This window comes from Salvelinus alpinus, chromosome 1, assembly GCF_045679555.1.
Source record: "Salvelinus alpinus chromosome 1, SLU_Salpinus.1, whole genome shotgun sequence".
Classification (NCBI taxonomy): Eukaryota; Metazoa; Chordata; class Actinopteri; order Salmoniformes; family Salmonidae; genus Salvelinus; species Salvelinus alpinus.
In genome coordinates this window covers 58,255,573-58,268,222 of record NC_092086.1, presented here as the reverse complement: position 1 = coordinate 58,268,222, position 12,650 = coordinate 58,255,573, and the positions used below count along the sequence as shown (strand labels likewise).

Here is a 12,650-nt window from a genome sequence, read left to right as displayed (position 1 = left end):
TGAATATCACTATCCTTGTTTATTAAAAAAAAAAATTAAAAAAATGAAAAGACTGAAAGACGTTAGTTATGTACATGTTGGTTCCTCTTTACAACAAATAGCTTAAACTGGGGACAAAGAACAAGGGGAGGGAAGGAGGCACTTCGAGAACGAATACCATGCGTGTGTGGGTTGGTTGGGTAGTCTGGCATGATGTCACTAGCACCTCCCCTCACTTCTTTGAGAACTTGGCTTGCTTATGTTTGGGCGGGGCCCACTTCAGACACACGGTGTCAACTGAGGAGACAGAGAAACACTCTGGTCAGGCTCACACACACACACACACATTGTGACAGTGTTATTACTATGATATCATCCTCACGAGACAACTGCATACTGTATACTAGTGCTGAGCGATTACTGCTTTGAGGTTGGTTTGGTTTTGGTACAATTACAACAACAAAAAAGAACATATTTGTTTAAACATTGAATGCTGTAACACAGAATAAAACTATTAATAAAAAAGTCTCATGATGGTAGTGACAGCCCATTACCACTTATCACACACACACATAATTTATTCGCATTACTTTACTTCAATAAAATATTTCAATTGTATATATTACATTTGTTTTATAACTTTATCATTTAATTCCAAGTCATCATCTCATCTCTAAAGAGCTGCTGCCTATGCTGTCTGAAAAAAAAAAAAAAAGGTTCTTCAAAGTACAGTGCCTTCGGAAAGTATTCAGACCCCCTTGACTTTCCACATTTTGCTACGTTAGACTAATTCAAAAATTGATTAAATAAAAAAATCCTCAGCAATCTACACACAAAACCCCATAAAAACAGTTTTTTTTTTATATATACCTTATTTACATAAGTATTCAGAACCTTTGCTATGGGACTCCTTTGCTATGGGACTCGAAATTTAGGTCAGGTGCATCCTGTTTCCATTGATCATCCTTGAGACGTTTCCACAACTTGATTGGAGTCCACTTGTGGTAAATTCAATTGATTGGACATGATTTGGAAAGGCACACACTTGTCTATATACTGTCCCACAGTTGACAGTGCATATCAGAGCAAAAACCAAGCATTGAGGTCGAACGAATTGTCCGTAGAGCTCCAAGACAGGATTGTGTCGAGGCACAGATCTGGGGAAGGGTACCAAAGCATTTCTGTAGCATTGAAGGTTCCCAAGAACACAGTGGCTTCCATCATTCTTAAATGGAAGAAGTTTGGAACGACCAAGACTCTTCCTAGAGCTGGCCGCCCGGCCAAATTGAGCAATCGGGAGAGAAGGGCCTTGGTCGGGGAGGTGACCATTGGGTTCCAAACCCAATGGTCACTCTGACAGAGCTCTAGAGTTCCTCTGTGGAGATGGGAGAACCTTCTAGAAGGACAACAGTCTTTGCAGCACTCCACCAATCAGGCCTTTATGGTAGAGTGGGCAGACGGAAGCACATGACAGCCCGCTTGGAGTTTGCCAAAAGGCACCTAAAAACTCTCATGACCACGAGAATAAGGATTCTCTGGTCTGATGAAACCCCCACGGGTAAGATTTGTTTTTGCAAAAAATAACTATTTTTGTGGCCTTGATTCCATCTGAAATACACAGCAAAATTATTGAATACTTTATAGAGTTTACCTCCCAGATTTGAAAAATGTGTTTTGCTATTGTGTAGGAAGACATGACTTTACAATATAAAATTAAGGAAAATGTATGAATTCTGGGTATTGTTAGTCGTTTAAAAAAAATATTGTCTAGGTTTAGACCTATACGATCAGGACTATTTTCTAAGAGAGAGAACATTAATCCTTCAACATTTTATCTGTCTTCATTACAGGCATTTCATTTGATTTATTTTTTGAATACATTTGCAAAATTTTCAAAAACCTGTTTTCGCTTTGTCATTATGGGGTATTGTGTGTAGATTGCTGAGGATTTGTATTTATTTAATGCATTTTACAATAAAGGATGTAACGTAACAGAATGTGGAAAAAGTCAAGGGGTCTGAATAGTTTTTTTCATACACAATAGCAAAACACATTTTTCACATCTGGGAGGTAAACTCTAAAAAGTATTCAATCATTTTGCTGAATATTTCAGATGGAACCAAGGCCACAAAAAAAACTATTCAGTCCTTTCTGATAAGTAATTACAAATGAGGGGACTAGGGTGCTATTGTCCCAAATAGCACCCTATTCCCTATATAGGGAATAATAAAAAACTGTGTGCTTACATTTGTTCTATTTCACATGTAGTGTATATTATATGCATGTTAAATCGGACATTTGTTTTTTGCATATCCCTGAAACACCCTCGGAGAGGGAGGTCAGAGCCAGGGATTCGCCATTATTGACTGCAACCCTGGAGCAACTAGTGCCATGCTCAAAGGCACATATTTTTAATGTAGTCGGCTCAGGGATTCGAACCAGCGACCTTTCAATTACTGGCCCAACATTCTTAACCGCTGGGCTACCTGCAGCCCTGGGGGGGGGGGGTGCATTAGGGCTCTGGTCAAAAGTAGTGAACTATATAGGGAATAAGGTGTCATTTGGGACGGAGCCTATGAGACGTGAAAAGGAGAAGTGAAAAGGAAACATGTCTACCTGTGATTGGCGGCTTCTTGTACTGGGCGCTCTTGAGGTGTTCCTCAACCAGTTTGGGAGTGACACATATGACATGCTGGCCCTTCCAGTATTTCACCATGTTGAGGGACTGTAGCGTACTGATGATGTCACCCTGGGTAATACTGGTCATCTGACTGTGGAGGGGGGAGAGCAATGAGAATCTGGGGCGTGGTCAAATGTGTGTGTGTGTGTGGTCAAATGTACAGTTGAAGTCGGAAGTTTACATACACCTTAGCCAAATACATTTAAACGCAGTTTTTCACAATTCCTGACATTTAATCATAGTAAAAATTGCCTGTCTTAGGTCAGTTAGGATCACAACTTATATTTTAAGAATGTGACATGTCAGAATAATAGTAGAGAGAATTATTTATTTCAGCTTTAATTTCTTTCATCACATTCCCAGTGGGTCAGAAGTTTACATACACTCAATTAGTATTTGGTAGCATTGCCTTTAAATTGTTTAACTTGGGTCAAACGTTTCGGATAGCCTTCCACAAGCTTCCCACAATAAGGTGGGTGAATTTTGGCCCATTCCTCCTGACAGAGGTGGTGTAACTGAGTCAGGTTTGGAGGCCTCTTTGATCGCACACGCTTTTTCAGTTCCGCCCACAAATTGTCTATAGGATTGAGGTCAGGGCTTTTTGATGGCCACTCCAATACCTTGACTTTGTTGTTCTTAAGCCATTTTGCCACAACTTTGGAAGTATGCTTGGGGTCATTGTCCATTTGGAAGACCCATTTGCGACCAAGCTTTAACTTCCTGACTGATGTTTTGAGATGTTGCTTCAATATACCCACATAATTTTCCTTCCTCATGACGCCATTTTTTTGTGAAGTGCACCAGACCCTCCTGCAGCAAAGCACCCCTGCAACATGATGCTGCCACCGTGCTTCATGGTTGGGATGGTGTTCTTCAACTTGCAAGCCTCCCCATTTTTCCTCCAAAAATAACAATGGTCATTATGGCCAAATAGTTCTAGTTTTGTTTCATCAGACTAGAGGACATTTCTCCAAAAAGTACAATCTTTGTCCCTATGTGCAGTTGCAAATTGTAGTCTGGCTTTTATATGGCGGTTTTGGAGCAGTGGCTTCTTCCTTATTGAGCAGCCTTTCAGGTTATGTAGATATAAGACTAATTTTACTGTGGATATAGATACTTTTGTATCCGTTTCCTCCAGCATCTTCACAAGGGGCTTTGCTGTTGTTCTGGTATTGATTTGCACCAAAGTACATTCATCTCTAGGAGACAGAACGCATCTCCTTCCTGAGCAGTATGACAGCTGCGTGGTCCCACGGTGTTAATACTTGCATACTATTGTTTGTATAGAATAGCATGGTACCTTCAGGCATTTGGAAATTGCTCCCAAGGATGAACCAATTTTTTTTCTGAGTTTTGGCTGATTTATTTTGATTTCCCCATGATGTCAAGCAAAGAGGCACTGAGTTTGAAGGTAGGCCTTGAAATACATCCACAGGTGCACCTCCAATTGACTCAAATTATGTCAATTAGCCTATCAGAAGCCATGACATAATTTTCTGGAATTTTCCAAGCTCTTTAAAGGCATAGTCAACTTAGTGTATGTAAACTTCTGACCCACTGGAATTGTGATACAGTAAATTATAAAGTGAAATAATCTGTCTGTAAACAAATGTTGGGAAAATGACTTGTGTCATGCACAAAGTAGATGTCCTAACTGACTTGCCAAAACTATAGTTTGCTAACAAGAAATTTGTGGAGTGGTTGAAAAACGAGTTTTAATGACTCCAACCTTAGTGTATGTAAACTTCCGACTTCAACTGTATACAACTATGACGTGGGAGTACTTGACATACACTACCGTTGAAAAATTTGGGGTCACTTAGAAAACCCTTTTGGAATTATGTTAGCACACCTGAAAACCGTTGTGCTAATTAAAGCAGCAATAAAACTGGCCTTCTTTAGACTGGTTGAGTATCTGGAGCCTCAGCATTTGTGGATTCAATTACAGGCTCAAAATGGCCAGAAACAAAGGACTTTCAGTCTAGAAACTTGTCAGTCTATTCTTGTTCTGAGAAATGAAGGCTATTCCATGCGAGAAATTGCCATGAAACTGAAGATCTGGTACAACGCTGTGTACTACTCCCTTCACAGTACAGCGCAAACTGTCTCTAACCAGAATAGAAAGAGGAATGGGAGGCCCCGATACCCAACTGAGCAAGAGGACAAGTACATTAGAGTGTTTAGTTTGAGAAACAGACGCCTTACAAGTTCTCAAATGGAAGCTTCATTAAATAGTACCCGCAAAACACCAGCCTCGGGCCTCCCGGGTGGCGCAGTGGTCTAGAGCACTGCATCGCAGTGCTATGCTGCGCCACCAGAGTCTGGGTTCGCGCCCAGGCTCTGTCGCAGCCGGCCGCGACCGGGAGGTCCGTGGGGCGACGCACAATTGGCTTAGCGTCGTCCGGGTTAGGGAGGGTTTGGCCGGTAGGGATATCCTTGTCTCATCGCGCTCCAGCGACTCCTGTGGCGGGCCGGGCGCAGTGCGCGCTAACCGAGGGGGGCGGGTGCACGGTGTTTCCTCCGACACATTGGTGCGGCTGGCTTCCGGGTTGGAGGCGCGCTGTGTTAAGAAGCAGTGCGGCTTGGTTGGGTTGTGCTTCGGAGGACGCATGGCTTTCGACCTTCGTCTCTCCCGAGCCCGTACGGGAGTTGTAGCGATGAGACAAGATAGTAATTACTAGTGATTGGATACCACGAAAAATTGGGGAGAAAAAGGGAATAAAAAAATTAAAAAAAAAAAAATTAAAAAAAACAACAAAAAAAAAACACCAGCCTCAACGTCAACAGTGAAGAGGCGACTCTGGGATGCTGGCCTTCTAGACAGAGTTCCTCTGTCCAGTGTCTATGTTTTTTTGCCCATCTTAATCTTTTCTTTTTATTAGCAAGTCTGAGATATGGCTTTTTCTTTGCAAGTCAGCCTAGAAGGTCAGCATCCCGGAGTTGCCTCTTCACAACATGCCATTGGAACACAGGAGTGATGGTTGCTGATAATGCCTCTGTACGCCTATGTAAATATTCCATTACAAAATCTTCCTTTTCCAGCTACAATAGTCATTTACAACATTAACAATGTCTACACTGTATTTCTGATCAATTTGATGTTATTTTAATGGACATTTTTTTGTGGATTTTCTTTAAAAAACAAGAACACCTCTAAGTGACCCCAAACTTTTGAACGGTAGTGTATGTACAAGTGAATGCAGGTGTACCCATGTTGTGGATTTGCAAGTGGATGGATATTCACATACAGTACCAGTCAAAAATTTGGACACCTAATCATTCCATTTTTATTTGTTTTTACTATTTTCTACGTTGTTGAATAATGGTGAAGACATCAAAACTATGAAATAACATATGGAATCAAGTAGTAACCAAAAAAAATATTTTATATTTGAGATTCTTCAAAGTAGCCCCCCTTTTCCTTGATGACAGCTTTGCACACTTTTGGCATTCACTCAACCAACTTCATGAGGTAGTCTCATGGAATGCTTTACCAACTGTCTTGAAGGAATTCCCACATATGCTGAGCACTTGTTGGCTGCTTTTCCTTCACTCTGCGGTCCTACTCATCCCAAACCCTCTCAATTGGGTTGAGGTCAGGTGATTGTGGAGGCCAGGTCATCTGATGCAGCACTCTCCTTCTTGGTCAAATAGCCCTTACTTAGCCAGGAGGTGTGATTTCGGTCATTGTCCTGTTGAAAAACAAATGATAGTTCCACTAAGCGCAAACCAGACGGTATGGCGTATCGCTGCAGAATGCTGTGGTATCCATGCTGGTTAAGTGTGCATTGAATTCGAAATAAAAATCACAGACGGTGTCTGCATCCTCCTCCATGCTTCGCATCTCACAAAGACACGGAGGTTGCTCGTGTTTCTTGGCCCAAGCAAGTCGCTTCTTCTTATTGGTGTCCTTTAGTAGTGGTTTCTTTGCAGCAGTTCGACCATGAAGGCCTGATTCACACAGTCTCCTCTGAACAGTTGATATTGAGATGTGTCTGTTACTTGAACTCTGTGAAGCATTTATTTGGGCTGCAATTTCTGAGGCAGGCAACACTAATTAATTGGTCCACTGCAGCAGAGGTAACTCTAGGTCTTCCTTTCCTGTGGCCGTCCTCATGAGAGCCAGTGTCACCATAGCGACTGCACTTGAAGAAACTTTCAAAGTTATTGAAATTTTCCAAATTGACTGACCTTCATGTCTTAAAGTAATGATGTACTGTCATTTCTCTTTGCTTATTTGAGCTGTTCTTGCCATAATATGGACTTGGTCTTTTACCAAATAGGACTATCTTCTGTATACTCCCCCCCTTGTCACAACACAATTGATTGGCTCAAACGCATTAAGAACGAAATAAATTCCACATATACAATTTTAACAAGGCACACCTGTTAATTGAAATGCATCACAGGTGACTGACTACCTCATGAAGCTGTTTGAGAAAGGGTGGCAACTTTGAAGAACCTCAAATATAAACACTTTTTTGGTTACTACATGATTCCATACGTGTTACTTCATAGTGTTGATGTCTTCACTGCTATTCTACAATGTAGAAAATAGTAAAAACTAAGAAAAACCCTGGAATGAGTAAGTGTGTCCAAACCTTTGACTGGAACTGTACATGATGGTGAGGTGAAAGAGGTTACGTGTGTGTGTGTACGTACCTGAGGTCCTTGATGGAGAGCGTGCCCCTGAAGTCCCTGAGGATCTCCAGCAGCACCCAGGACCAGTAGCTCCTGTAGCTCAGCTTGCCCAGGTCTGACAGGGGCTTCTCTGGAGAACCCACTGTACTCTCCAATTTAGACAGCTCATAACCTAGAGAGAGAGCACATGTGATAGTGTGTGTTAGAGCTGGGACGATAAACCAAAAATGGTCGTCAGTCACCAACCAAACCGGCCATTTATCAACAACATCTTACTGATATCGATAATAATGATAAGTAGCCTTTACTAGAAATGTGAAGTTTGAAATGGAATAGGCCTAAGCTGGCTAATATGAGCTATTGCTAATGGGAAAATTGCTAACATTCAATGTAGTAGTAGTAGTTGTTGTTTAAGGGGTATAAATAAAATAATTAGTGCTTAATAATTGTATTAACTTCTCACAATTTATCACTAACCTAATAATTCACAAAATTCATCGTAATATGGATTTTTGTCCATATTGCCCAGCTCTAGTGTGTGTGTGTGTGTTTGTATCCCACTCACTGAAGGCTATGAGGAACTTTCCGTATCCTCTGCGCTGGTAGGGCGGGAGGGTGAGGATACACGCCACATTATTCCCATCCGGCGACTCTTTCTCCTGTGGAACACACAAAACAGGCTCAGCTTTTGTAGGCCAACACTATACGAGTTATCCATTCTCCTAAAACAATGAACACTTTCCTTCAGATTTGAGACTTTCCTCAAGAAATAAGACATTTTTAGGTCCAAAAGGCTTCTTAACAGTTTCTATCCCCAAGCCATAAGACACCTGAACAGCTATCCAAATGGCTACCCGGACTATTTGCATTACATGTAGACATTACCTCGACTAACCACATTGATTCTGTACCGGTACCCCCTGTATATAGCCTCTTTACTGTTATTTTATTGTTGCTCTTTAATTATTTGTTATTTTTCTATTTTATGTATTTATTGTTTACTTCAGTTTATTTAGTAAATATTTTCTTAACACTTGTTTTTTTCCTGCATTGTTGGTTAAGGGTTTGTAAGTAAGAATTTCACTGTGTTCGTTGTATTCAGCACATGTGACAAATACAATTTGATTTGAATTACAATCATTAATGAAATATGTTACTAACCCTCCCCCAAAAGAAACCAGCTACATTACAGATATACATTTTTTCTTTGGACAAGTAGCCACCGATATCCCCATCCCTGTACTGGGACCAGTACTTACTTTGGAGAAGTATCCCACTATGTGTGCCCCCTGCCTGTTAACTTCAGTCAGGATGTAAAAGACAAAAGGCTCCACGTCAAAGTACAGCGTCTTGTGGTCCAGGAAGAGCTTGGCCAGTAGACACAGGTTCTGACAGTAGATCTACAGAAAGAGACATGGGTCAGTATTATCATCAATGGGTTTGTTTGTTTGTTTTAATACACTTTGCAGTTGCTCAATGAAGTTGAGTCAGGTGTGAGTGCTGGGATGGAACAAACATATGCAAATCAGGGGTACCCCCAAGACCTAAGTTGAAAGGTCAAGGTTGTTCTTGTTCCCAGTTAACTAACACCTGTTTAAATTGCTTTCAGGACACAGTTTGGGGTAATTCTCTGTGGTCTGGTCCTGCATCTTGTGTCCTTACCTTGTGGTCGCGACCGTCCACTTCGTACACAGAAATGTTGCTCCGCCTGTAGATCTCTTTCCCAGGAGGCTGCCTCCACTGACATTGGGACTGGAGGAACAGATAGAGAGAGGAAAGGTAGAGAGAGGAAATAGAGGTGGAGAACGATGAAACACAAGTATATGGTGCAAAGCATTTCAACTGTATATTGGTCAAATAGAAGTGTTGGTCTCAAATGCTAGATGGTAATAAAAGGCAACAGCAATGTTGAAGCTAACAGTGCTTTTAAACTGTTGAAGCTGACAGTCACCGACCAGGTGGTATCTGAAGGTCTTCTCGTACTTCATGTACTTGAGGCAGTACTCGCAGATCCACAGCTTGGGCTGCTTGCCGTAGTCCTCTGGGAATGGGGAGAAATACCAGGCGTCAATCTCGAAGTTACCAATCTGGATCTTGTCCACGTACTTCACTTTAGTAATCTGGGAGAGAAAGGCAAGGACACATTAATACTTTCCTCCCCCCTTCCCTCGGAACTGCATTGTTTTACTACTACATACAGTACGAGTCAAAAGTTTGGACACCTATTTATTCAAGGGTTTTTCTTTATTTTACTATTTTCTACATTGTAGAATAATAGCGACGACAACACTATGAAATAACACATATGGAATCATGTAGTAACCAAAAAAAGTGTTAAACAAATCAAAATATATTTTATATTTGAGTTTCTTCAAATAGCCACCCTTTGCCTTGATGACACCTTTGCACACTCTTAGCATTTTCTCAACCGGCTTCACCGAATGCTTTTCCAACAGTTTGAAGGAGTTCCCACATTATGCTGAGCACTTGTTGGCTGCTTTTCCTTCACTCTGCGGTCCAACTCATCCCAAACCCTCTCAATTGGGTTGAGGTGGGGTGATTGTGTATGCCAGGTCATCTGAAGCAGCACTCCACCACTCTCCTTTTTGGTCAAATAGCCCTTACACAGCCTGAAGGTGTGTTTTGGGTTATTGTCCTGTTGAAAAACAAATGATGTTCCACTAAGCGCAAACCAGATGGGATGGCGTATCGCTGCAAAATGCTGTGGTATCCATGCTGGTTAACTGTGCCTTGAATTATAAATAAATCACTGCCAGTGTCACCAGCAAAGCACCCCCACACCTCCTCCATGCTTCACGGTGGGAACCACACATGGAGATAATCCGTTCACCTACTTTGTGTCTCACAAAGACACAGCGGTGGGAACCAAAAATCTCAAATTTGGACTCGTCAGACCAAAGGACAGATTTCCACCGGTCTAATGTCCATTGCTCGTGTTTCTCGGCCCAAGCAAGTCTCTTCTTCTTATTGGTGTCCTTTAGTAGTGGTTTCTTTTCAAAAATTAAACCATGCAGGCCTGATTCACGCAGTCTCCTCTGAACAGTTGATGATGAGATGTGTGTTACTTCAACTCTGAAGCATTTCTTTGGGCTGCAATTTCTGAGGCTGGTAAGTCTAATGAACTTATTATCCTCTGCAGCAGAGGTAACTGGGTGTTCCATTCCTGTGGCGGTCCTCATGAGAACCAGTTTCATCATAGCGCTTGATGGTTTTTGTGACTGCACTTGAAGAAACTTTCATAGTTCTTAAAAATCCGGATTGACTGACCTTCATGTCTTTAAGTAATGATGGACTGTCGTTTCTCTTTGCTTATTTGAGCTGTTCTTGCCATAATATGTACTTTGTATTTTACCAAATAGGGCTATCTTCTGTATACCACCCCTACCTTGTCACAACACAACTGATTGGCTCAAACCCATTAAGAAGGAAAGAAATTCCACAAATTAACTTTTAACAAGGCACACCTGTTAATTGAAATGCATTCCAGGTGACTACCTCATGAAGCTGGTTGAGAGAATGCCAAGAGTGTGCAAAGCTGTCATCAAGGCAAAGGGTGGCTACTTTGAAGAATCTCAAATATATTATTGATTTGTCGAACACTTTTTTGGTTACTACATGATTATTTCATAGTTTTGATGTCTTCACTATTCTTCTACAATGTAGAAAATAATAAAAATGTAACAAAAACCCTGGAATGAATAGGCATCCAAACTTTTGACAGGTACTGTATATCAAAAGCTACACACACTTACCGCCTCATGCTCCTTCTCCAGGGCAGCTGTGGTGGGGTCCATCTCTGCGTACGTCTGGAGGGAAAGAGGAGTTCCATTAGAAAACAGAACAGAGGGAGCCCATTTAACATCTGAATCTAACTCATCTGACTGACAGAAATTGACAATGGGGATCTGATCCCCGCTGTGGGGGTATGTAGTCTGGAACCTCCTGCACTAGCCTACCTTCTGCACGTGGTTGATCTCATCATGTTTGCGTTTCTGGTTGCGGGTGATCTTCCTCTCGGGCTGCTCCCCCAGCTCGCCCCCTCCTCCACCCTCAGCGATTTTTGTCACTGCGTCCTTCGCCGTCTTGGTCAGTGCCAGGCGAGCCTTGCCCACCCACTCATCCAGACGTCTGTTAACTACAGGCCCAGGGGAGAGGTAAAGAGAGGATTGGAGGAGGAAGAAACGATAAAGGGAGGTGGAGGAAAGTAGAAGGAGAGGTGTGTGAAAAGATAGAGCATGGAAGTGCTGTGTGTGTGTCCCACTCACATCCAACATAGTGTACATAGAACTCCTCTCTGCCCTCCTGTTCGTTCAGCCTGGACTGGATAACCTCAGCAGAATCTGAAAGAAAGAGGTTGAGTTTTACTGAATTAACTGTAGCCATCTCTGTAAAAAGCACATCTAGCTTGCTAACTATAGCTTACAGCTCATAGAGCTTGATGGGCTTGAATGTAAACAATAAACAAAACCACAATTTAACAATAAAAAAAAACCTGCACAGTTAGTTACGAAATGTTTCTCTATCAGTCTTTAGATGCACGCAGAACAAGTCGGGACGCACTGATAAATAGTGCTCTGCCGCTGCCTCACAGCCTTTTCAAACGTAGCTAACTAGTAATGGTTTATAAACAAATACTTACGCCATGTCTTGTCGGCTCGCTGACATAAATACGTCTCTCCGATTTCGACTGACACCTCTTGCTCCCTGCCCAACAACACTCCTTCCCCGTTGCGCTGAGGAATCGAGCCCCCGGCTTCTCTTTCCCGATCAATGGCCTCCGACTCATCCTCCTCCTCACCACTGCCGTTAGATGAACAAGGGGCTTGTATTCCGGCGTCCAAGTCTTCCCGGTCAGTTACGTTGTGTCCTGGGTCAATTTCAACGTCCATTCGGTCATCTGGAAGATTGTTGTTATAGTTATTGTCTCGAATATGACGCTCATTCGTCGTTAGCACTGCTCCGGCAGACATCTTGTCTTATTTCAAAACACTGCCCCGGACAATGTGAGTTTGCGTAGTACACATGGGGGCGTACACGACTCTTCTTAGCAAGTTGCTCTTCTAACAGATCTAGGATCAGATTATCTACCCCCAGGGTTGGGCAGGTTACTTTCTAAATGTAATCCGTTACAGTTACTAGTTACCTGTACAAAATTGTAATCAGTAACGTACTTTTTGGATTACCCCAAACTCAGTAACATCATCTGATTACATTCCGTTACTTTTAGATTACTTTCCCTTTAAGAGGCATTAGAAGAAGACAAAAATGTATGTTACCAGTTGAACGACATCTATTGCAGGATAAATCAATGTTAAAGTTTATATAGCTG

The 12,650-nt window shown here is 42.0% G+C and overlaps 1 protein-coding gene across 1 annotated transcript; it reads right to left on the bottom strand.

The window, feature by feature from the left end:
- On the bottom strand, positions 1-12,372 carry LOC139544432 (histone acetyltransferase KAT8-like). The gene is made up of 11 exons (XM_071351557.1): positions 11,961-12,372; positions 11,587-11,661; positions 11,278-11,456; positions 11,074-11,127; positions 9,256-9,420; positions 8,963-9,052; positions 8,560-8,700; positions 7,866-7,959; positions 7,322-7,472; positions 2,596-2,750; positions 1-276 (listed from the first exon to the last, which is right to left on the bottom strand). Exons 1-11 carry the CDS (start codon positions 12,289-12,291, stop codon positions 212-214), a joined length of 1,500 nt encoding a protein of 499 aa, XP_071207658.1. The 5' UTR covers positions 12,292-12,372; the 3' UTR covers positions 1-211.
- Positions 12,373-12,650: the final 278 nt, after the last annotated feature.